The 27,860-nt window shown below is 36.2% G+C and overlaps 1 protein-coding gene across 1 annotated transcript in view; it reads left to right on the forward strand.

Moving 5' to 3' along the window:
- Positions 1-27,860, forward strand: part of LOC145979775 (uncharacterized) — a 240,510-nt gene that overhangs the window by 141,295 nt on the left and 71,355 nt on the right. The window contains exons 16-18 of the mRNA XM_083112754.1: positions 5,543-5,807; positions 21,264-21,478; positions 23,728-23,841. Coding sequence (XP_082968880.1) covers positions 5,543-5,807; positions 21,264-21,478; positions 23,728-23,841 — 594 coding nt within the window. The remainder of the gene's footprint in view (positions 1-5,542; positions 5,808-21,263; positions 21,479-23,727; positions 23,842-27,860) is intronic.

A 27,860-nucleotide genomic window follows, 5' to 3' on the forward strand; every position in this document is an offset into this window, starting at 1 on the left:
CAGCAACAATAATAAATCTAGTAATTAATATTATATCAAAATCATAAATAATAAATATAGTTTCAACTACCACAATTAAATATTCAAGCAATAGATAATAAAATAAATACATCCCCAACTCGATTAGATAGGGCAGTTAATATTCCTGCAGAATAAGAACGAACGTTCTGATAATAAATTACAAAACAATACAAAACTAATCCTAAACCATCTCATCCTCAAATAATTCTAATAATGTTAGGAGAAACAATTAAAAACATTATAGATCCAACAAATAATATAACTAAAATAATAAATTGATTCATATCATAATCTCCTTCTATATAAGAACCTCTATAATTAATAACTATAGAGGAAATATATATAACACCACCTGGAGCTGCATAGGAGGTACAAGGATGCACCTCAATCAGAGTTCACACATTGCAGTGATTATTAAGCACAAAAAATAACACAGCATATTTTTAAATAAACAGGGTGTCCCAGTTAAAAGTAACCTGGCTCTGATCAACATCCATGCCAAGGATCATGAAAAGAAATGAAGTGTATGTACTTACTGATTACAGAAGAAGCTGAAAATTTTAGCCTGCAGAATCAATACACATCTGGGCATGCCTCAACATGTTTTGTTGCACCTTATGCAATGTCTTTGAGCTGGGCTACTTTTAACTAAGACACCCAGTACAAAGGTCACAACAGAATGCATAAGGAACATATTCAGGAGAAGTGAACATGTATGGAACACACATGAGAATAAGATGGACAAAGCATAAGATGCAAGATCAACAGAATTGAAATTCCATCATTCTCTCCTGGGAAGCAAATTTGGTAACCACCTCCACTTTTAATTATATCATTTTTTTCTGAGAAAGAATGGGCAGGAAACGGCTTGAACAAAAGCTCTTTTATAGTACATATTGTTCTATATTACTAGATACCACCTAGTATCTTCACACACTTTCATATACATTCAGCATACCCAATCCATAAACTGAGGAAAACCAAAAACAATACGAGTTGAAACACTCCAATACATTCTCTGTCTCTGTATAGAGCAAACTTACTCCCTGTCCGATGCTAGCTTCATTTGTAGCAGAAATTCACGAAAACGGCTAATGACCTTGAGGGGCACACGCAACTGTCTGCCACTGCTGAACCGAAGCAAGAGGGTGATAACGTCGGCTCAACCTCAGTGCAGGCCTGGTATTTGTTCTATGTGTAGCAAGGAAATGGAATGGTTTTATCTAGATATTATTGAATAACCGTGCAATTATAATGACATAATATATTGTTACATTATTGCATTCCGAAGCAATGCTTTGATAGCTTACATTGTATGCACTCCACTGCCAGAACAGAAAATGAAGAAGAATGTAATTAATTGATTGACATAGAATTACTATAATTTAAATATCAAGGACTATTATTACAAAAGCCCATAACTAGAAAAGCCAAGAAATGTGACAGTTTGAGTGGGAGATAAGAAACGTATATAGAAATGACAGTAGTGTAGATCACGAGAAAGGTTTTGTGAGTTTTGCTATTGTTTGGTCTAATGGTGTTCATTGTAAACAAGTAAGATTTTCTAGTTAAATTTGATGAGTAGTAGTGTGTAACATTTTGTTACAAATATTTTCCAGGTGAATGTTAATTCAAAATAAATGTAATTTTGAATTCCATATCTGGGATTTAAAGTTATTAGTGTCTAAAATTTTGTTCCATGAATTACATAATATAATGTACAACATTACTCTCAATGTGGTACTTTATTCACCTTGTCATTTTAGTGAAGTGTTGCAAAGAGTTAAGAGTTCAAATCATTCAAACAACTTTTCTGATAAATTTAGTTTCTTTAGGTATGTAATTTTTTGCATAACTGAGCAATATGTCAAATCAGTAAAAACCTTTATTGAGTTTTTCATTGGTAATTTTCTTACAGTGTACTAACAATTTCACTAGATATATATTTTATAAACTAGGGATGGAACAGATGATTAATCAGTACTCTTTTAGTATCAGCCGATATGATCATAACAGTGTATCAGTTTAGCGGTAAATTTACCGATCTCATATATATATATATATATAGGGTATACACAAATTAATGGTGCAGTTATAAATGTCAATTAAACATTTTATTTTTCAACTGTTGGAGGTGGAAACTGTCCCAGTTTTCAATATGTGAGTTAAAATTACAATCTTTTTGATACGCTGATTCCAAAAATGGCCTCCGTTTTCCTCTGTCACGTAAGGATGTTCAACAAAAAAATCACATTCACCCTTGGCCTCCTCATTCCCCAGATCTTACACAGTGCAATTTCTTTCTATGGGGGTTTATTAAAGACAGGGTTTATGCCAGGTGGCGGCTGCTTAATATGTGCTACCATGCTATAGCACGTTACTTAATTTACTAAAATGAATAGAAAGAAAGGAACACATTCCATAGATTGAAGAAGTTTAATAAAACACTGAAGTGAAATGAAACCTCTCATGTCAAGAGACTCTAAAATTTGCAGTGCTGTATGTATTTTCCACACGCTGTTAAGCTACAATGAATACTGGGCTAATGGTTTCATAGCACGTTTTCGCCACTTTGCGGCATGCTGAATCTGGCTGAGTCCCTCGGTTCTACGGGGGAGGTAGGGTCTGAGACAATCAGTATGGAAAATCCGTCTGCTAGCATGCTACAAAAATTCACAGCACAGTAAGTGTTGTCATCTCAGGATAAGAAGAAATTTTGCGGATAGCTTTACAGAATCAGACACAAATTTTTTCGCTCGATTCATAGTCATGCGCATGGCATATGGAGCAGTCATTGTAAAGGATCAGTCATTGTAAAGGATCAGTCATTGTAAAGGATCAGTTGTGCTCTGTTGTTCCAAGCAGTGGCGTACGTGAGGCTAGGGCTAGGGTATTGATGGGGGCTACATCCCATCTCCAAATTTTGAGTTTCGAATGAAAACAGCAAAGAACTTGGAAACAAAAAAACAGTGTTAAATGCAGACACCCCTTAAAATGATCTCCGATTACCACTTTTGTCTTTGAATAACTTTTAAAATGAAGGTTTAAATCGGTTATTGCAAAATATTTTATAGAGAAAACCCTGCATACGCTAGCAGTTCCAAATGAGTGTATGTGTGTGTGTTTGTGTGTGTGTGTAAAGGGGGTGGGGTAATTGTAAATGCAAAAAACAACATCTACCTGTAGCACGCATTTGTGAAAAGTCACGAGCTGCCGCTGGTTTATGCGCAAGCAATGACAACTTCCATCCAGCAACTTCGTGATTGGATAATGCATGCAGTGCAGGACATTACAGTGGACATGTTACACCATGTCTGGAATGAGTTTGATTACCACGTTGATGTGTGTCGTGTGACCAGGGGAGCCCACATTGAAGGACTGTAATTTTAACTCACTATCAAAAACTGGGCCAGTTTCCGCCTCTAACAGTGTTTGCTGCAACCACATAAGTTAAAAAATAAAATTTGTATTGACATTTATAACTGCACCATATATACAGGGTGACTGGTAATTAGATGTATTCCCTGAAAGGGGTTAAAGTAGAGACAATTTGCAATAAATTTGACCATATGATACCCCGTAGTAGTTTTCGAGATAATCGAATTTCAATTGTTTTTTGAAAAAAATGACAATTTTCCACATAAAAAGATGAATTGAGAAAAAACTGCTCATTGTATGGAACTTATTTCAGCTTTTGCTGATAGCTAACAAATAAGTGGTTCGTTTTAAAAAAAGTTTTTCCCGAATAACAATCGCATGTAAGTAACGGGTGGGTCTAAACTTACAAGTGATGATAAAAATATGCACTCTTAGTTTACTTGGCAACATATTAATAACAAAAATGGTATGACACGAAGCGTACAAATTACTTAAATTACTTCCTTGTGACATCTGCTATCCAACAAGGTACAAATGTTGCTAACATTCACATTTGTGTACAAGAAATAATACTTCATTCATCTTCATGTGAATGGAATCAATGAACAATACAATTAAAGAACATTACACGTCTTGCTCAAAGTGGGCACCTCCGTTACGAATGCAGGCACGGAGGTTTTTACGGACATTTGGTCTCGTAACTCGTGATGTGACGGTGTCCTTGATGAGTTGACCAGCTGTTAAAATCCTCTCCCTGAGCTCTTCTTGCGAGTTTACCGTTGTCTTGTCATGTGGCTCCAAATGTAAAAGTCGCAAGGCGTCAAATCGATCGGGGGATCGAGCTGGGCAGTCATCATGCTGATAAATCACGTCACGTCTTGTAGCTAGAGGCGCATCGTCCAACAACATTGCCATCCCGTTCCTCAAAAAATGTTCATAAGTGATGCCATTTAAGATTTGGGGCAGGAAAAATTGCTCGATCAAATGATTGTTGATTACATCCATCCATACTTCTGCCTGGGCATGCGACAGTGTCTGGATGAAAATTACCCAAAGAAATGGATTGGCCGAGGCGGACCGATTCCCTGGCCGGCTCGATCCCCCGATTTGACGCCTTGCGACTTTTACATTTGGAGCCACATGACAAGACACCGGTAAACTTGCAAGAAGAGCTCAGGGAAAGAATCTTAACAGCTGGTCAACACGTCAACGACACCATCACATCACGAGTTAAGAGACCAAATGACCCTGCATGCCTGCGTGCCTGCGTGCCTGCATTTGTAACCGAGGTGCCTACTTTGAGCAAGACGTGTAATGGTCTTTAATTGTATTGTTCATTGATTCCATTCACATGAAGATGAATGAAGTATTATTTCTTGTACACAAATGTAAATGTTAGTAACATTTGTACCTTGTTGGATAGCAGATGTCACAAGGAAGTAATTTAAGTAATTTGTACGCTTCATGTCATGCCATTTTTGTTATTAATACGTTGCCAAGTAAACTAAGAGTGCATTTTTTTATCATCACTTGTAAGTTTAGACCCACCCGTTACTTACATGTGATTGTTATTTGGGAAAAACGTTTTTCAATGAACCACTTATTTGTTAGCTATCAGCAAACGCTGAAATAAGTTCCATACAATGAGCAGTTTTTTCTCAATTCTTCTTTTTATGTGGAAAATTGTCATTTTTTCAAAAACAATTGAAATTCGATTATCTCGAAAACTACTAATTTTCGGACGGGGTATCATATGGTCAAATTTATTGCAAATTGTCTCTACTTTAACCCCTTTCAGGGAATACGTCTAATTACCAGTCACCCTGTATATGGATATAAACATATAATTTCTATTCCATACATTTTTTTATGTATATATCTAAATATGCAGCTTCTTTTCCATTGAAAAAGTTTAGTTTATCTGGTATCATACATTTATTAAGGAGGCCAATGAACTATTTGGAAATTTATATCAGATCTGTATAATATCAGGTATCTGTGTAGGTAAATTGTATATTGATACTTTGTTGGTATTGGAGAAAATTTCATATTGGCCCATCCCTACTAGAAACTAAAACACTTTTACATTTTTGCACCCACTATTTCATTCATAAACAATGCCAATTGTGTTATTTTGGTTCAGGTTTAGAAGATGATAAGAGGCGTAATAGAACTGTCAGTGGATCAATGGGCATTTTAACATCTCCTAATCATCCTGGAAACTACGAGAACAATCTCAATTATTGGGTGAGAATATTGGGACCACAGAGGACACGAATACTAGTAAAGTTTTCAACATTAGTTACTGAACATCATGACAATTGTGCTTATGACTATGTAGGAGTCCTCATCAATGGGGCTTCAGGACCAGAGAGATTACACTGTGGATCACTTTCTAACATGGATGCGTAAGTAACCTTCAATTTTACTAAAAAATTAGACCCTATAAATATGTGTAAAAATCAAGATATCTCTGTAATTGCTAATGCTCTTTTGTCATATATTTATGCTGGCAGAAATATATGAAAGTGTCCTTCCTATAATTCGATATTATTATATTTTCCTGATGGTTTTCATTTACTTGCCTGCTGAATGTATAAAGTGACAAAAAAATTTTGGTCAAAGTGGTATGTACAACTAATGTGTAAAATCATCACAAATTAATATCATTTTACTTTAATTACAGTGGTAAGAAAATATAATATAATTTAACAACTGGCGATTAGGGGGACAATTCCCCCTACTTTTTTCTCATTTTTGCTCCGCACTATGCTAAACCTTATCTACCAAGGGAAAGTAAACTGTCTTTCCCCCACCCCAGTTTTGGCACCTTGCCCCCCACCCCCAGTTTTGGAACCCAATCGCCACCACTGAATTTAGCTCTTAGAGTTCAAGATGTATGGCACACTGTAATAATATTGCTTCAGCTGTTGAGAAAATAAAAATTACTTCCAATTTATGGCACACAGATATGTAACTGAAACTCCATTTTTTTGTTCCCAGTTTTTACATTTTCTTGCATTATACATGGTCCCAACATTGCAAAATGTTATTAAATTTCCCTGCATTTTAAGTTTTATCAGCTTTGCCCCCTGAAAAATGTAAAATCTAGGTTCTACTGTACGTACCAGTAATACCAACACTTTATTAGAGCAATACTATGTTTACCATTTACCATTAACAAGACTACCATCATAAAATGTTGTTATGGCTTATTTTTATCACTACCAGTATTTGGGTAAAATATGAGAAAAAACTTCATTATTGAAATTAGCAAATATTCCATTTAGGTGTATTACACTAATGCTATGACACATTTCTACGTATATACTCTAATTCAAGATGCCATCAAATTCAAGGTGCACTTAAATTTTCACCATACAACACCTGAAAAAAAGGTACACTTCGCAACATCTTATTTGACAGCCCCGAAAGAATTCTAAGTCCCGAATTCGTAAACTTAGCAACATTGCACTTCGGCTCCAAGTGAGAGTAGCCAACTTTAAGTTGGTCCTTCCACTAGACGAAAAATGCTGCGGTGAGAGGTTTCCAATTTTGCACTTTCCATGAACTTAGAAACTATAAACTGCTATTATAATACACAATCAAACAGTAATAATAAATTGGAAAAATAACCTTCAGGAATTTTTTACGATTCCGCTTGCTCGACTTGAAATTATAGGGGTTTGAAACGCTGAATACAGTTTATATCCACCTGGAGGATATCACCATCAAGTTTGTTTAGAAAGAAGCAAATTTGTGAGGAGTTTATGCGACATTTTATTTACAATAGATTGCATAATATCGAACAGTTCTCAAAAAATAATATTTTTCATGACTTGTTGAGAAAATGTGCTTGGAACACAGGAAGGTGGGAGTCTTCATAAACGTCAAATTGTTTTTAAAGGTATTACGTCATGAAGTTAACGTAGAGCAGTTGGTTACACTGCTTTCTTTAATTTTCGTCAAGCATGAAAGGTTGCGGGTTCAAATCCCACCCTCTTCTCATTTTTTTTTCTGAACAGAGACCGTTGATATTAGAATACTTAAAAAATGAATCCGATGCACACTTGAGGGACGTCCCTTCTGCGCATATTTACCCTTAGAAGTTGCAGATTTCCAGTTTTTAAAGTTAAAACTTTTTTTTTATTGTTCATATGTTGTGTTAACACACACATCGTGATTAATTCACAAATCACATATATGTATTCAAAATGCAAAATGTAATGTTATTTAAGTTATGTATTGTTTGTTCTTTACTGACACCTAAAAATTGATTATTTGATTTCGATATACTAAAACAAACATATACAGTTATGTTAAGTAGTGATCTAGTGCACTACTGTAAAGAAGGAGAGCGTTTAATGAGTTCAAATTGCTAAGGTTTGTTAATTTTATGTCTGTTCCTTCGTAATGACTGTTGTCAATCCCCTCACCACCATCTTACCATGTGTCTAAAAATAATTGTAAATCGCCAATTAACATAAGTAAATGGTTATTGCGACGGAGGCCGATTCGATAAGAAACTACTAATACGTATTTATATAGTGAGTGAAAACAAGAAATTCAAAACCTCATAATGTTTGTTAATTCGTCACTGCCTTTGTATCTAAAATGTTTGACTTCTTTGAACAGAAAGTAGGAGTATCAGATATAACAAACTTTCCCTACTAACTTTGCAATATTTAATACCACCATTACAGACTTAGCTCTACGTAACTTGATTGTGCCCATTCCATGTGGCATCTGACTTCCTCCTATAATCGAAACAACTTTCTCTTACTATTTCCTTTCACCTCGTGAAATACAGAGACCAATGTTAACTTCTTAGCATGGTGGATAAACTTTACATCCAACGATAAACTCCTGATAAAAATCCTGCCTAGGTGGAGAATCGAACCTACAACCTTCCTCGTGAGAATCAAGCATGCTACCTTTCCTCCAGGTAGGTCATGTTTGAAGAAACCAATTCACAATTCATGGCAATTTTCATGAGGAAAGGAATTCAGAAAAAATCGAGAAACGATGAAAGGGAAAGATGATGAACATGTCCATTGGTGTCTTGTCATATTTTGTAAATTATGTAAAAATTCCATGTTTTGAACAAGCAATTGTTTAGTTACGAAGTCTTTTGTTATTTGTTTAAGGTAGGAACAGGAGAGCGAAAAGGAGTAATTTGAACCAGAACCCGGTTGCCAAGAAACTTTAACTTTTTTCCAAAGACTGTATGAAAAGAGAGAGGAAAGGAATATTCAACGCATGAAATATAAAATATGTGTGAAAATGAAACAATGGAAACCCTGCTAGATAATACTAATGAACTTGAAACGATGAAAACATATTTTCGTGGTGGAAAACTGCAAGTCATTTTCGAAATATAATTTTTTTCTGTATTAGAAAGTGAAGATATGGGACGATATGATCTCTCAGCAAGAAAAATTTAAGTAAGCAGATTCCATCTCTCCAACTTTTTCAATGGTCATAATTAGTAGGGTCCGGAAGTTGAGGAAAAATCAACTTTTTTTCTGACCCTCAAAAACAATGCCAAACCTGATATCATGTACTCCCTCTGTCCCATAATAATAGTCCGGTATGCCAAAATGGTAGTACAGGAATGACAGATGAAGAGGGAGATGGAAAGCACAATTTGTACTGATCCTTGAGTAATAAAGTTGTATGACTCATTCCCGTGTTTCATGTTCTTCTTCTGTATACAACAATGTCACAGTTTGAATACCGGCAATTATTATGACACAACAAACAAAAATGTACCCGACAATAATTTTGGGACAGAGGGAGTAAGTTTCCCTTCAGTTAGAGCCTGAAAAGACTTTCTATTTATCATTTCTTTTGCATTTTTCAGCCTTTTTTGGCTTTTAGTTTATTTTTATCAGTATTGTTAACAGTTTTTGTTGCATTATTTTTGAGGTTTATTTTTCTCCTCCCCTGTTGTTTCGTGCATCTTAAATGCATTTACTAGTAAAACTTACATATTTAGATTTCTTGACATGGTCCTTTTAGCAAATTCACTATTAATCGAAAATACGGCCAATGGAAAAGCATAATATCATTCTTAACTGAAATGTTTGGCAATGGATTAAAATACTTTGTGTGAAGACTACTTTGAGGTTATTTTTCTGGACACTATTATCGATTTTATCTGTGGTTTTAAAGTAAAATTATTCACAATATTAAATGAAATTATACTCTGGTGTACGCGAAGCAGAACTGTATTTTCGGATGCTGGCTGACTACAGTATCGTAGAAGGCCATATCGAAATAATGTCCAGATAAGATCCAAATGTAGTCTAAAAAATGTACTTTTGGTGTACATACAATATGCAAAGTACATACAAAAAATGTCTAAATCAAAGCATATTATGTCCAGATAATGTCTCACTTGATGTTCAAAACATGTTGAAAAGTGATCCGGAATAGTACATAACATACACATTTCTGGATATCCTGGGATATCATGTATGCAGACAAATAGATATCCAGGGAACATCCAATAGGTGTCTATTGGATATTCCTTGATATCTATTGGGAATCCATAACTTCCGACACAAATATCCAAGGGATATTTACTGAATGTCTTTTGAACATTTGTGTGCTGTGTGGGTTATTTGAGGAAATTTTATTTTACACTTCTGTGGTTAGAGGCAACTCTTGGGAAAGCAACACTCTTTTGTTTTGCAAAATTGTATTTTTAGTTGCTCTTATGAAAGACGTGCAAATATATTTCATGCTATTGCTTTGCATTTTGTTCCCTCCATATCTAAACTTAGGCTGATTGGAATGAAAAAACAAATGCACCTCAAAATCCTTACTCATTGGAGTTGAACTCTTAAGAAAAACAGTGATAATCTTACTTAGCTTTTACTGGATTTATGTAGTATATGACGATCGTTTTTTTTTTTTAATGTTTCTTCATATCATGTGAACAATCATGTGCAATACTAAAACCTGCACCACATATTTCTAATTATACATTACTTCCAGATATTGTTTTCATAAGGAAAGTGTACTTTTTTTTAGATCATCACTTCTGCTTTGACATTTTGTAGATCCATTACTCAGATCAAACCATGGATTTATTTATGTCAATATTTTAATAAGAAAGAGGTAACTGCAATGAAAAGAAAATTAAGTGACAAGTTTTAATTATCAGCATCTAGAATTTACATGTATAAATTGTGAATAGATATCATTGAAACAAAATCAAATTGGATAACACCCAACATCAAGGACGTCGGAACTTATTCAAGAGTGGGGGGCAGGTTTTCCAATTAACCAACCAATTTTAGAAATCTCTCTTCCCCTATATATATATATATATATATATATATATATATATATATATATATATATATATATATATATATATATATATATATATACAGGGTGTCATTTTAATGGCGCCCACGGACCACAGAAACGTATAGAGGACATCAAAACAAACAACTTTTCTCAGTAACATTTTTCTCGTTGGTGCATCATTTCGGCGCTACAGTCCTTCAAAAAAGACCATTTTGCCGCCTGAATGCCGGCAACCACACACAACATTTGATTGCATTTGTGACGTCATATCCCGTCCAGAAGCGATGCGTTCCAGGGTTGCCAGGAACACTCATATTCTGTGTAAAATGACATAGCTACAATCAGCCACATTATGTACCGTAAAAGAAAACGAGAAAATGCGTTCTTTAACCTAACAGGAAGTAAACAAACGACATGAAAACTGGTAAAAAAAAACAGAATTCAAGTGGAAGTGGTCATATCGAATTTTGTCTCAGCTTACGTGTCAAATATTTGCAAATCTAGTTACCAAGTTGGCATCTACAATTTAGTCTATCCACTTCGTCCTTCTGATACTAGTTGTCTGTGACACACTGAACAGATGACAAAATAGAAATGAAAGATCTCAAAATTCCAAAGGTAAGGAACACATAATATAATCTATATTCAGAGCATTATGAGGCAAGTGACAAAAATGTTTGAAAAAGCAGGGATATAAGTAGTAGTAATACAAGCTCTCCGACGACTGTGTTTATCTATGTACCGGAAACACATGTAATGCAATAAATAGTTTGCAACTGTGAATAGGACAGTATATTCGCTACTGATTCATCATTAGATTGTTACTGTGGTTGTACGTGTTTTAGCTGTATTGTAAGAACGTGAACCTCGGATACTTTAGTTATCAGCACAAAAGTAGCACAAGGCATCTGGACACAAACGTGTAGATATCAACCTTTCAACGAGATTTGCAAATATTTGACATGTAACTGGGCGTAAACAGCCACATGTAAGCTGTAAGTCCAATAAAATGTATTATTGTTGATATTTGACATGTAGGCTGAGACAAAATCCGATAGTGACACTTAATTCTGAATACGTTTTTTACCATTTCTCATAACGTTGGTTCACTTCCCCCTTCCCCTGAGGTGACTGCTGGCCTTCCGGCTGTTAGGCTATGATGTTCGGTCTAATGGACGCGTTTCTCGCTTCGTTTTACACTTAATCATGTGGTTAGTAGTTTGTCAATTTTCACAAAATTTGTGTGTTCCTTGCAACCATTCCGTGCGCTGTTTCGTCGCAGGAAATGACATCACAGATACGATCAAATGTTGTGTTGGGTTGCCAGCATCCAGGCGGCAAAACAGTCTTTTTTGAACGGCTGTAGCGCCGAAATGATGCACCGACGGGAAAAATGTTACTGAGAAAAGTTGTTTGTTTTGATGTTCTCTATACAAATCTGTGGTCCGTGGGCGCCATTAAAATGACACCCTGTATATATATATATATATATATATAAAAGGAAGGAAATAGTACATATGTATGTGTACATAAATATGTGTATTACATATTTACATAATTACATACACAAATGTATGTACCTATATATATAATCATTTAATTACACAGTGCAACAAATTTGAATTTTGTGTCTTGCAGCGAGATGAAAGAAGGTGTTCTTTACTAAATCAAATGCACTGATTACGAAAATGAAATCAGAAATGTTCCATCATGTACCAATTTCTCTGGAAAAGATATGCCACATGTACCACTTAGCCTATACTTCATGTAGTTAGCAATATATTGTAATTCATGAAAAACAAAGTAGCAACTTTCGCGACACTTGGAAACTACTAGATTACAGTACAGGAGGATCCTGTAGCTGGATTAAATACAGATCATGGAACAAAATTAATTGTTTGTATTACAAACATAAATAAAAGGTACGAGAAAGTTGCAAATAGCTTGAAATGTACCTACAAGTTAGAAACGTGTCCTGGAAACTTTACTTTTGTGGGTGGATCGTGAAACTTCTTGTAGGAGTGTCCGGCAGTAATCTGCCAAAAGGTTTGGTGACCACCTTCCCATATATCGTCTTTCCAAGTCATCAATATCTTTGTGAAATCGCTCATCATGTTGGTCACTCACATCTCCAAGATCAAGCGGAAAAAATCGAAATGAGAATGCAGGAAATGTATTTTCAAAGAGATGTTGCATCCCATAGCATTGTAACAGTCCAGCATGTGTTCCGTCAGTTCCCTGTAATTGTCAGACCTGACGTTACCCAAGAAATTGTTGCATACATCTTTGAAGACAAGACAAGCTGCATTCTCAGTATCTGTCAGCAACTCTTCAAAGGTTATGTCTTTCATCAAGTCACAAATCTGAGGCCCATTGAAAATACCTTCTTTAATTTTTGCAGTACTAGTCGCAGGAAATATGGACAGTAAAAATTGAAAACCCTGCCATCTTTGTCCATTGCTTTCACAAAATTCTTCATGAAGCCCAATTTCAGATGGAGCGGTGGTAACAGCACACTGTCTTTGTCAACAAGTGGTTCATGCGACACATTTTTATAACCCGGATTGAAGCTTTGAATGGCCACTGTTTCACTACATAATGGTCTTTCCTTGCCCTACTGTCCCAGTGACACAAGAAACGGAAATATTTTGTGTGACCAGTCTGCATTCCCAGCACAAGCCCGAGAACTTTGAGATCACCACAGATTTTTCATTTGTGGTTCGAATAGCCAATATACTTCAGAAGTAGTCTCATGTTCTCGTAGGTTTCTTTTAACTGAACGGAATGGGCCACTGGTATCGAAGGTTTCTCGTTTCCGTTATGCAAGAGAACAGCTTTGAGACTAGTTTTTGAGGAATCTATGAATGGGCGCCATTTTTCCGGATTGTGAAACATTCCAAATTCTATAAACAGCCCATTTATGTCATTACAATATACCAGACTCTCTGCCATTGAGAAAAAAGTGGAAAGACCAAGCTGTCGTGTACGTAATGATATACTAGTGTTTGGTTGTAGAAGGTTTTTTTCTTGAAGACGAGACCCAAGTAATTCTGTTTGCCTTTTTGAAAGATTTAGATCTCTTACAAGATCGTTCAATTCTACCTGTGACAATGGCTGTAGTTGGGGCTGTGATGTAGATGGCGTGATCACTACCGTCGTCTGTTTCATCTTCCAGTGTCCATTCCACTGGTGGTTTTAGAACTGGGAGAGAATCAGAATGCAGAACTGGGCGCATTGCAGATTCCAAATTTGGATATGAAACTGTGTGTTTTGATTTACTTGAGATTCCTGTTACTTTCGTTAAACAAAAGTAGCAATCTGTTATGTGGTCTCTAGGTTTCTTCCACAACTGTGGTACGGCAAATGGCATAGATGGGTGGGTTCCATGCAACAAACTTCTTAAATAGCGGGAGCAGCATGAGCAACAGTTCTGTGGTGCCCAACACTTACCCTCATCTATCTTTAATTCAAAATACAACTCGTATGCCTTTTTGACGAGCAGGAAAATGGGATGTCTTTGGGACTTCGTTGTAAACTCACCACACACACAACAGAAAGGTTTGGTGAATTAACACACATCCTAGACATCGCTGAACACAAGAAACACGCGAACACGCACAAACAGTATCCTTCACGTTAGGGGATTTGCACAACACACACGTCAGGAACAGACACTGCTTGGTCACACTAGCAACTGACTGATGCAAATAACTGCAACTTTACTATACCTCAACCAAGTAGCTATCTATCCCTTCCCTCTCCACCCCTTCTCCTATGCAATGTTGAGCCCTAGTAACAGGCTGGGCTGATAAGCGCCGCGACAACAATAACATGCAGTCGTCCGCTGATAAAATTGTGTTTATTGATAAAAGTTTAGGTGATAGTGAAAAACGGTTTTCACTATCGTCATCAGGGCACTAAACTCCATAGGAATCACATGTTTTTGTTCTGCGGCAATTTTCATTGTCGCACAGTGTTACTGATACAGATTATATTGTCATTACATAGCTATTTATGCAATGCGATACCACTCAACCACTCAATACTCTGTTGATTTATTTAATGTTATTTATTCTTGCTTTTAGCTAAATGGAAGAGTTGAGGGAAAAATAAATAAATCTCTCCTTTCGCAGGTATAACTGTATCAAGGAAGTATCCATGTTCATCATACATTTTCATGGACAGGTGTAGGCTGTAGAGGAAGGAATTCCCTCTGCCCCTAAGACATCTTACTTCTTTTCTTCATGCTGACCTCCGTGGCGTAGTGGTTATTGCAGTGCGCTACAAAGCCAGGGATCCCGGGTTCCAATCCCGGCCTGGGCAGTTATTTGTGAATGTCCTTTCATCAATTTCAACATGTCATCACTCATTCTCATCTTCACAATTAGCCAAAAGTGGCAGGAAAGCAAGTCGATCAATAAATCAGTTCTTTTCATCACAAAGTGTGTGAATACCTCAATTAGGAGTCCCAATGAAATTTACTGTGCTATTAAAGAAAACATACATGCAAATATTGCGTATGGTACTGTTAGGAAAAAAAAAGTCCTCCTCTGTAGCCGAGCGGGTTAAGGCGTTCACTCGTCTTGAGATCGTTCGCTGCGGGACAGCGTAGGTTTGAGTCCGGCTCTGGTTCGGAATTTATTCGGCCTACGTATAGGGCCGGTGGCAACCCACCATCGTGAGGAAATTGGTGAGCTCCGAATGAGTGAGCGGTAACCCGGTCGAGAAGACCTACAACAACTGGGGGTTCGTCGGGCTGACCACCCGTCACCCCAATACTGGTCTAAGATCTCCACGCTATAACAGGTGACGGAGGAACAGTGTGGGAGGGAGACCAGCAGTCGGTAGGTAAGCCAAGGCTCTCATAGGGCTGTCGCGCAGTGGGTTATTTTACTGTTAGAAAAAATAAAATGAAAAAAAATTGATTTGAAGTCAACATTACACACAGGGGTTCAACCTAGCTGGATCTATGAAGTAGATTTTTGTAACGAACAGGGGTAAAACTGTGGTGTTTCCACACATGGAAATGCTAATCATATACATTTTTAACACTATACGCGTAAATTGATGGAAATATATGCACTCAAGGATCAGTCGTTGTCATAAAAGTGCCAAGAGAATGATCTAAAACAATGAAATTAATCACTATCAATCTCTGCATATTTTGAACTATCTCTGGTAGTATGCATTGTTCCCAGTCATATTTCGATTTGATAGGGCATATATTTGCTTGCATCACTTCTCCAATTTATCCACACAAAATAATATGAAATATTAACAATATTTTGGCTATCAAACACATTGCTTAGTATGAAATAATAAGTTGCACCAGAAGGTGGTGTTTTTCACCTATCTCAAATTCACAAGTCTTGAAAAATCAATAAGTCGCTGGTCAGATGTTTCAAATTTGAGAGAAATGTTTCATGAGATTCAGATGGAAGGCTTTCCCACCGAGATGTCCAAAAAGAAGATCATTCCTTCTCGACATCTAAAACTAAAGATTGCCCCTCCAGAAGTAAAATTAAATGACCCGTGAATATAAGAATAAATGACGATACTTCTTTTTGACAGATAAATGTAAGCGATCAGTTAACCACGTTTAGACACGACATCTAAAACTAACAGTAAAGCTTAAACAAACCTAGCAGGCGAGAACTTCCCTTCCCACGAGAGAATGTGGTTGGTCTGCCACAAGTGCTGGAAATGTTGTCTGATGTAAAGAAACTGAATGACAAGATTTTTTCATATCCGAATTTTCTATTTCTCATTGCTATATATTGGAATATAAATAAACAACAAAATATATACTTCAAAGTATGCAGCACTAAAAATCAAGAGCGTGAAGAAGGGATGTTTGAGACGGTACTTCATCTCGTCCCTATCTGTCCTTCAACACAGAAAACATACATTAGGCCATAAAATGCAAGGAGAGAAGTACAACTCACCAGTCTATTGCTTCTATATCAGGCGACTGACATCTGTGCAGTGATCTTCCGACGTGACTTTTCCAATATTTTCCTCCATTCAAAATGCAGCTATTCTCTGGACAATAAGTGTACCACCTGACCAAAAGAGAAGGGGAGAAGGAACAGGAATTTCCTAGAATATGCTGAGGCGGGTACTCTATTTCGTAAGGCCAATGACCTTCTTGACTGCGGGGGTTCCTAACAAGAGATTATTTCCACAAAGACCAAAGTAGCAGTCAGGATTTGTGTGCAAATGAATCCTTGATCCGAAACCTCTCTGTTCCTGAATAGGCTTACACTCTTTGGATACTGTGCTGACAAAGTGAATGTGGCTTTCTGACCTACTCCTCAGATTGGAATGTTGGTTTATGTCAAGAAACTGCACACGATTATATATATAAAAAAAAAAAGACATTGGGATATTCACTTTCCCATTGCTATATGTTTTAAAATAGACTAACACCTTCATTCTGAAGCCTTTGAGGAGAAGTCGTGAGCATCTTCCACCGAGGGTCTTATTTTATCATCCTCACATTTTGAAAAATAATTTGCACAGTTGGAGTGAAATGCCAACTTTTCGGAGTCACGGTGGTCTAGTCTGACCGTCAAGCAGGAGGCCCGGGTTCAATTCCCAGGGTGGGTGATATAAGGACGGAACTTTTCCAGCCTTGTCACCACATAAAGCGACTCTGGGGCTCACCCAAACTCAAATCAATAGGTACCTAGGGACAACCCTGGGAGGTATAGGCGACCGGAGCATGATGCTGATCACTTCACCTCCCAAATGGCAGAGATCGAGAATGTGTGAGGCCTTACTCCCATATCCTCTAAATGTGCATACATGGCACATGCAATAGGCACAGGGAATGAAATGCAACATTATAACATTTTACGACATGCTACGACACATTAAAAATATCCTCAATACATCGATCGCAATTTCCAGATAACTTTCAAAATTTTTGGAGAATCGTTGGTCCGGGGAAGCCTGGCTTGACTGAAAGATAAGTAATTTCGAGAAAAGTTATTGCCAAAATGGCTGCAAGAGCAGATTGGGGCAGAGTGTGCAGGCGACCACTGTCACCTGAGGATCTTGTGAATTTGTGCGTTTGGTGGATCTCATTGCCAGGGGGCGCCTTTTTCAAATTTCTCCGATATTGATAAATAATTTGCAGAGCTAGATTGAATAATAGGAAATACTGTGACATTTTACGACATGCATGGTAGGTCTGTAGCTAAGGGGCATAGGCGCTGAAATTTGTAAGGAGGGTGTGGGATGGGGGGGGGGGGAGGGGGCAAAGATCGAAACACTGAAAAGAACTTTAGACAAGTGTTTGGTTGAGATAATTGAGGACAGGAGAAATATATTTTTTTCTGTTATGTTGGGAAGGAGGCGCCATAAAGTTGTCATTCCTCCATTGAGGGAACAGCATGGATATTGCCGAGGTGGAACTTGCCAGTATCTCGTCTTGTCTCGAAGGAAAGGTTTACCTCGTTCTCGGTCTTCTCTCCAGTTATAAATGCCTAACTTGTACTGGGTCTCGTCTTCAAGTGTAAATACGCAATGTTCGCTTTTCCGTCTAGATTTAACATAGGTCTGTCTCATCTTTGGTCTCGTTTCGTCAAGTCTTGGATTATCTAGTCTCATCTTATCACTATTGTTAAAAGGTCGCCTCGCATTTGTCTCGAATTTCTTCCACCTTGAACGTTCAACTTAAAAGGTTCAATCTCCATCTGCCCCCCTTGTTCGGAGCCTTTGCCATGTAGTTGTAGAGGGAAAAGAAGAGAATAAAATTAAACTTCCTCTGCCCCCTCTCTCACTCCTTTCCCACCAGAGTACACTGAGTTTATTGTTTCACACTGACCTCACCTGTATGTACAAAACCTGGTAGATTCAATGGAAAACTGGAGACGGAAGCAGCAAATTCCTACGTCGATAAGTCCACATTATACTTGGTTTGTGGAGATGTGGCTGCAATTCTAATCTGATGGAGAGGTTACCACAGCAATCCACAACACCATGGGTCCCGGTTTTGAATTCCGGTATGAGGATGATTGATTGTTCTTCGTGAGTGTCACTTCATCAATTTCATAATATCATCACTCACCCTCTTTGCCATGATTAGTAAAAAGTGACAGAAAGGCGACGTAAAATAACCCAATATCAGGAAATTAATCTCAAATAGACTTAATTCGATTCCCGGTAGAGGCACATAGTGGTTCAGATCCCACTTTAAACTGTAGGTCCAGTCCCGATTAGCCTTCCTGTGCATAAAGTACACTTAAAACACCAACTCAATAAATCAATTAAATAGGCTTAGGCAAAGTAGGTTATGGATATTTCCATCATCTTTAATATTGTTACTGCAAATAACCAATGTGCTTTTTTATCATCAAGGCAATTCTTTTAAAGAAATTTTGAAACATCAGACACAAATTTATATTTTCGGGTGCTTCATCTTTGAAGAATAATAGGTTATTCCAGATTTGCTTGGTTTTCTTTAAATTGTGGTGCGGACAAGCTTTGTTGCCACATAACAATGGAAAGCAACAATGTCCCATCAAAACAATTAAATGTATATAAGCAACCAGTCTTATGTTAATTGTATATGAAAACAAAAGTTTGGGATGTTGTTAATTTCCAAAGATACAGCACTCCGAACTTACCCATGTTTCACTTTTCATGAAAAATGGGCAGTCTGACCTTGAACTTTGAAATTTTATACAAGGGTGGGAAAAATCTTTCAAGGTCTCAAAATTGCACAATATTCATTTCTCATGACCTACTTCAACATATTAAAAAATGTAACCAATCAAAAAATATAACTATCTCACTTTGTTCGAATTTCAAAATAATGGCTCTTGAAAGTGAGATATCTGGTCACCTTATGAATGTAGAAAGCTATCACGTAAAGAAAATATAATGAAAAATGTACGTATAAAGTGGAACAAGTACAATCCCATATCTTTCCATGCAGTTCCCAGCTGGATTTTTTTCCAATTTGTTCTGACAGCCAATGTGAGTTTTAGACACTATATCGGAATCAATTGGTCTATCAGAACCGATTGGTCAATTGTAATGAATTGGTTCTATTGGAAAGTATTTCATTGTTTTCAATATATTGCTTATGAGAAATTCTTATCTATACAACTGTAAATGCAATGGAGAAATCATATAAATCAACTAAAATAAATCTCTGGTAAAGCATGTGGAATTTGTAACTTAGAAAACTTTCACATACAAAAATTTTTCAAATATATGAACACGTTTTAACTCTGTAGCTTCATTGTGATTAATACACTTATAGAAAATCGAAAATCGTGCTGCTTCAGTCATAAATTGACATGTTATTCTTCTACACTTATAGAAAATCGAAAATCGTGCTGCTTCAGTCATAAATTGACATGTTATTCTTCCTTTATACATGCAAGAACGGCAGAAAAATTAGGCTAAACAAAGAATCTGACCCACAACACTTCAAAAGGTGATGAACAAACAAAACACTGTCGAGATAGACTTAGTTGATGAAAAGATTGCTTATTTTTCCAACTGCATTACATACTCATAAGATTAACCATGGAAATTCCATGTTGAAAAAACAAGAACTAATGTGAACATTTATTTCAACTACTAGCTGCTTTAAGGTTGAGTTGGTTCTTAAGAAAGAGTTCTTCTTAGGTATTTATTAAGATAAATCTGACTTCAGTAGTATACATTAGAATTCAGAAGAAATTCAGATCAAGTATGTTGTTTTTCCAAAGAACTTCTAAATTACAGGAAATGTGGTGTCAAGAATTAAACTACCTATGCTTTGTGTCAATAAATGAATTTATAACATATTAATTGTACAATATATACAAACTTACAATTTGATACAATTTACCAATTGGAAATTATCTTGATTTTCCAATTGGTTTCAGTTGAGATTCTGATTGAAACCAATATATTCCGATATCTGTATTAGGCATCCAATAGCAATTCAAAGCAATTGAAATTTCAATTGGAATGAATAGAAAATTCCAGCTGGGTTTGTGGATCGTTTTTGTAGAGGGGGCGAAATGTGCAGGAGTCACAACAATGCTCTTTTTTCAGCTAAAATTAGAACAGTTGCTGATCACTGTTGCATCATAAGTCTTCCTTTGTCTGCCATGTTGTCTACTGTAGCCTCCTTAGTGGCAGCATCATGAATTATGATTCACATTTCATCACGTGACTTTTCCAGAGGCTGCTGCAACTGCTGTTAACACACACACTACGTGATTTCTTATCTCAGAACTGAAAAAAATAAAAAATGGGGGATCATTCCATGCAACACCCAGTACATGCAATAAATATAATACAACTTTTATGTTATATATATATTTCTCATTTTGAGTATTTTATGGCCACTTTTGGCTGATTGTGATGATTGCGTTGAATATTAATTAGTAATGGAAAGACAATTACAGAGGAATCCAGTCGCAGGTCATGAAACAAAACATGAAACTTTGCTCAGGCAGCTAGGCATCTCAAACACAATTTAAAACAATAATATAGGAATATAAGCATATTCTGATTGTATGTTGTTTGTCTTTCAGATTAACATTGCTTACTCCTTCTAACGTAGCCTTATTGCATTTCCGTACTGATGGCTCCAATGTTGCATCTGGTTTCAAGGCAACATGGCAAGCAGTGGATGACTCCAGATGTCCATATGGCAATTTGACACTGACATTAGGCCAGTCTAGGTACACAAACTTTGTTGATCTACTGACCACACCAGTTGAATGTCCAAAGGAGACCACAATTACAGGTAAAAATATTATTACTATTGTTAAAACCAGTACTGAAATACATTACTTCCAGACCAAATTACTGTAAGGGTCATTTCATTCAAACCCATACAGGATTTTTTGCAAAGTCTCCATCTGCATGCATTGCCTATGCAAATTCTACACATTGATTACATTGTAAACTACAAGCTTATATAGTCTACATAAATAATGTAAAGTACACTAAAAATTAATTTATGGCACTGTTTTGAAAGAACATGTCACTTTTCAAATGTGATAGTTCATATCTAGATGAAAACAGCAATGCATATTGCATATTGACCTCGTTTACTGCACCAATTTTTATTGTCAATTTATTGCATATAAATACGGAGAAACTAGTACTCACTTTTATCCGCGAAGCTGTTTTTTCTTCTTTTTCGATTAATTTCAGTGGCCACTGCCACCATCCTCATTGGAACTTGCTGCACTGTTGCTTGGCGTGCGTCTTTTGTTCGTAGTTCTCTGGCTGCCGCTAGGTGCACTGTGCATCTTGGCGTGTCGTCTGCTGTTTCCAGGCGATAACTGCTGTAGTAGGGGAACCCAAGCGTGGTGCGCTTGCCCGCTATCGATGTTTAGTTCGTGCGGGAAGTGCATTATGGCGTGCGTTTCCTTGATTTTGGTGTCTATGAGCATGTGGGCAGTGTGTTTGACCCGAACCTTTTGAATTTTATGGCTATTGTATTTAATATGTTTAGCAAGACTGGTAGTGGGTTGGGCTTTTTTCGCATCTGCTAGGTGCTGTTGGATTCTCTCATTGACAGATCTTATGGACCTGCCGATGTAATGAGCATTGCATTCACATTCTGCATTGTATTCACCTGGGTTGTCAAGGGGGGAGAGGAAGTACCGTTTGTGCTTGTTCAGTTTATCAGTTATTTTGGAATTGGGTTTGTGCGCTACTTTGATGCCATATGAGAGAAGGGTTTTGGCTATGCGTTGAATATTTAGGATAAAAGTGAGTATTAGTTTCTCCGTATTTATATACTACCGCGTCTCTCTTTTCCCAATTATGAAAAATTACTGCATATGTTTATTATATCTTAATTAGATGTAATAGAACTAAAACATCAATGCAGGCAAGCATGTAAATCAAAAACCGAAGTCTGACAACTTTATATTTTCCGATATTGTCTATATGTTTGAAGAAAGTTGGTTTACCGGTGGCTGTATTAGGCATCCGATAGAATCCAATTCATTCTAATTGAAACCAATTCAAGAGGTGGTAAAGAACCCTCCCCCATGTTATGCTTCGGCTGCAATGTCAGCACATTACTCATCCCTTTTCGGTCCATATTTCTTTCAGGGTCCTGTCAATGGTGAAACCTATCTCACCATGTTACGAGACTGGTTTGCCCTCAACTGCAACTCGAAGGATTTATCGATCACTTCTGGTTTCAGGAAGATGGAGCACCAGCCCATTATTTGATTGTCGTGCGAGAATATCTTAATGAAGTGTTTCGTAACAGATGGATTGGATGTGGTTCTCCACAGTTACCAGAACTTCTGAACTGGCCTCCCAGAAGTCCCAATCTTTCATCATGTGATAATGCATTGTGGGGTTATATCAAACAGCAAGTTGCCGACAACCATTACCACACATCAAACAAAGGGAAAGAAGCCATTCCGCATGCATTTGCCATAATCACTCGCGCAATACTGCATAGAATTTGGCACCGTACCTGGAGGCACATAATTTTCTGTTATGAAAATAATGGTGTCCACACAGATATTCTGGACTAAATTGTTGTCTGTAACCTCCTCAGCTAACATGTCTCGTCTCTTATCATACTCTATTTACTTCAGATCCATAACATTCCCTTGTCGCAAAATACATGGGGGTAATGGACTTTTGGTTCACCTTGTAGTATCAATTCTTATTTTGGTTTGGAGACCCCCAATCATCCCTTTTTTTTAATGGTGCAGAGAACTGTTTTACCTTAGTTCTCAAATCAATTCTAATATTTAAAAAAATGCCCCAGCCTACAATTCTAGAAAATGTGATCAACTTTTGCATTTATTGCTCATTCTAAATTGTCCAATAAATATATTTAAAATTTCAAATATTTTAAAATAAATTTCCTAATTTATAACCTTTATCCAAGATAATGATCTAGTATTTGTTACACCCTTAACAAAATACTATTATTTTTTCTGTAATTGCTTCAGATATGTAACTTAAATCACAATTTTAACAACATTATTAATATTTGCATTTCATTCTTTGTAGCACCTCAAGTCTCTATAACATTGGAAAATAAATGTGAAAATGGTGGAAAGTATGACAATGAGAAACAAGTATGCAATTGTCCTCCAGGATTTTCTGGAAATAATTGCCAAACAGGTATGAATATTGTAGATTAGGCACACACAGGAATTTCTACAGGTATGAATATGTCTGTCATCTTGTTATTAGTAATAACATACTATCTTAACAATAATACCAGTATTATTGAATTGTTAGTTTTTATTATGAATAATAAATTGCGAGTAATTTCAATTCTATTGTTCTTTGTAAATACATAGGGGGTAACAAGATATAATCAATACTCCGTACATAATATTATTTATGTAATTAAATTTAATTTTTGTAGCAGTTTATGTTAGATAAATTTTACTCTCACCTTTAGTCATGGCTGTATATAAGAAAAGGGTTTAAAAGGTCCAAATCCCTTCCATTGGTTTAGTAAACATTTTGCATTATTGTATAATCAAATAGAAATTGTCAAAGTTATTCAAAATACTACATTCCTTGAAAAGGTCTTGAAAGTTCCATTAATATTGAATGTGTGCAACCCTTCCCCTCGCCCCCCCCCCCCCCCCCCCCGCACACAGGTGTTTTGAAAATAGAAGCACAATCCAATATATGTATTCAAATTATTTGAAGAGAAAATTTTATTGATAATAAAAAGTAGTAATAACTTTTAAATTTGTACAATCCTTGGCCTGCTGTAAGTTAAAACCAAACCATTGTATTTGTATACATATGGGGCCATGCATTTGATATTCATTATATTGTTATTGATACAAATATTCACATAGGTTTTGCAGTGAATGTACTGCTTTAACACTTATTATGATGAGCAACTTAATGGTTCCATCTTATTTAGGTTGACCATATGCCTCATTTTGACCGGGACAGTCCCATCTCAGAGACATGTCATCCCATATTATTAAATAACTACTATTTGTCCTGTTTTATAAAAGTCTAAGCGTTAGCTTCAAAACCAATTCTAAATTTGAGAGACATTTCATGCTAAAATAAATGTTGATAGAATTTTTAAATTAGCATCATGGCAACACCATCGCAAACAGCTGGACTGCATTTCATGCACTTCCTAAGAATCAAACTGTTCCATTGTCATCAAGAACATTCAAGCAGATAGCAGTTTACTGTCCCAACCACTTTAGTCATGTTAGTTTGATTTCTTTTTCTTGTATGTACGCATTGCTTGCATTGTAGAATTATTTTCTTGTAGTTTACAGTTATTACAAGCATAAGAAAACAGTTTTTCTTTGTGACGTTTCAGGAGAACACACGCTTCTTTCATCAGATTTTTACTTTCATTTTGACTAAAGATACAGTTATAACAATGGTTAGTAATTTTTGAAACAAAAAGAATCCATTATATAATGGATGTTGTCAATGTTACATTGTTGTAATATAGCAACTTAACTGTGAAAAGAAGCAGTCTGTTTTATTTTTATTTCAGATTTTTAAATTATGAATCCCAAATGTCATCAGGTAATTCAAATTCATCATTGTTTTCACAAAGCCTCTTGATGTTTTCTGTTACATCACAGAGTTGAATGTCTGGGAAGCTTAGTTCAACACAGAAGAACACTGGAATAAATTAAATAATGGAAATGGTAACATAGATCCAGTATGGAGTATTCTTTTTCACAAATGGAGTAAGCCACCATCTTTAAAATTTAATGTAACAGAAAACATCAAGAGGCTTTTTGAAAACAATGATGAATTTGAATTACCTGATGACATTTGGGATTCATAATTTTAAAAATCTGAAATAAAAATAAAACAGACTGCTTCTTTTCACAGTTAAGTTGCTATATTAAAACAATGTAACATTGACAACATCCATTATATAATGGATTCTTTTTGTTTAAAAAATTACTAACCATTGTTATAACTGTATCTTTAGTCAAAATGAAAATAAATGTCTGATGAAAGGAGCGTGTGTTCTCCTGAAACGTCACAAAGAAAAACTGTTTTCTTATGCTTGTAATAACCGTAACTACAGAAAAATAGTTCGATTTCCTTCACAATTTATATATCCTGATAAAGCTGATATAGTTCCTTATTATATCATCTTCTACATAAAAACTTTTCAGGTATCGGTCCGTAGATGCTCCTCAGAATCTCCCTTTTAAAGTTTCCGATCCTTGACTCAGCCTTCTTGGTCATTATCCATGATTCACATCCATGCATTACAATAAGTCTTATTACCATTTTGTTTAGGTTAACTTTTGTTTTCCTTCTGATGTACTGAGACTTCATCTGTTTTCTGAGTTAAAAATAACTTGGTTGGGACATATATATATACAAATGCCAGTTAACTTGGTGTGTAAAATGATCACATTTATGAATATGAAAGGGAGGAGAAAAGTAGGAAGACCACCTTTAAGGTGGGTTGATTCTGTAGAAGAGGACCCGAGTTTGCTGGGAATTAGGGGCCAGAAAAAAGGAAGGCTTGTAAATAGAGATGAATGGCAGAAGATTCTAAAGGTGGCCAGGTTCTGTAATGGGCTGTAGTGCTAGGAAAAAAGAAGAAGATGAAAAGGGAGTTAACTGTTTAAGTTTGGGTCACATCCCAAATTGTATTGATAGTATTGCTTTGTGTGCAAATCAAATCTCATGTTGTGTGGCAGATGTGTGGGGAGTTTTATGAATGGTTGGTGGAGATTAAAGTAGTTCTCAAGAAAATTGATTCTTCTGATAAATGCTTCTGGCACTCCTCAACTTCTGCACATGACAAATATCAAACGTTGGTCAGAAGTGACGAAAAACACTATGTAAGCCATACCAAGAATTAATAATTAATACCCTTTTACAACTGGAGATCATATTTCATTCATTGACTTACTTGACTTATTTCCTGTCACTCCTAGTGGAGCATAGGGCCTCCGTGAAGCATTCTTCGCCAAACTCTTGATCTCTAACCACATCTTCTCTTGTTGCAGCAGCTCCTGTTCAATTGTCCTTCTCCATGTACATCTGGAGCTCCCTGTGGGTTCCAATCCAAAGCATCCTTTTCTATTGAGCCATCCGGTTTTCTGAGGGTGTGCCAGATCCATTGCCATTTCCTCTTCTTTATTTGTTATATGATTGGTTTCTGGTTTGTGATATTCCAAACTTTCTCATTTCTAATTTTATCAGACAACTTTATATTCATGATCCTCCTTAAGCACCTATTCACAAATGTTTGTAGTTGGTGCCGTATTTTATTTGTTTGCTTCCAAGTTTCACAGCCATATAGTAAAACTGACTTAACACTTGTTTGAAATATCCTAAGCTTTGTTCTTAATCCAATTTGTTTACTTTTCCATATTGGATACAGTTGAATGAAAGCTATATTGGCTTTGCTTATTGTGTTTTGACACCATCTTCTGCTCCTCCATTTTTTGTTATTATTGCTCCAAGATATTGAATTTTTTCCACTTCAACAATTGTATTACCTATTTCTAATTTCTGCTTTTTTGTGGCATTTGTTCTCATTTCTTTTGTTTTTTCTCAATTAATTTTTAATCCGAATACTCTTGATTCAGTTTCAATGTCTTTCAAATTGTTTTCCATATCCTTCAAGGACTGCGAAAGGAGGCAAACAACATCGGCAAATTCGAGGTAATCGAGTCTATCCATCATTTTCCATTGTATTCCTCTTCTCTTTTTGTTCAAAGCTCTCCTCATTACATAGTCCATCTCTAATAGGAAAAAAGTTGGTGTTCACAAAACTTTGTCTTACTCCAGTTTTATTTGTTGCTGATTCTGATAGCTGGTTGTTGTGTATAACTTGACACTTGCTTCCTTCATACATGTTTTTTTATCAGGTTTAGTATTTTACTAGGCATACCTGTTTTGTTAAGAATCTTCCACATTTTGCTTCTATTTAGTGAATCAAAAGCTTTTTCATAGTCGGTGAAGACTGTATATAGTGTTGTTCTCCATTCTCCTGACTGTTCTATTATAATTCAGAGAGTATTTATATGATCCACACATGATCTATTGGAACAGAATCCTGCCTGTTCCATCCTTATAGCTTCTTCTATAGGTTTCTTTATTCTATTTAATAATATTCTTGCAACTACTTTACCCAGAATTGATAACAAGGTTATTCCTCTCCA

The sequence above is a fragment of the Lepisma saccharinum genome, chromosome 26 (genome assembly GCF_977018435.1).
Source record: "Lepisma saccharinum chromosome 26, izLepSacc3.1, whole genome shotgun sequence".
NCBI classification, from domain to species: domain Eukaryota; kingdom Metazoa; phylum Arthropoda; class Insecta; order Zygentoma; family Lepismatidae; genus Lepisma; species Lepisma saccharinum.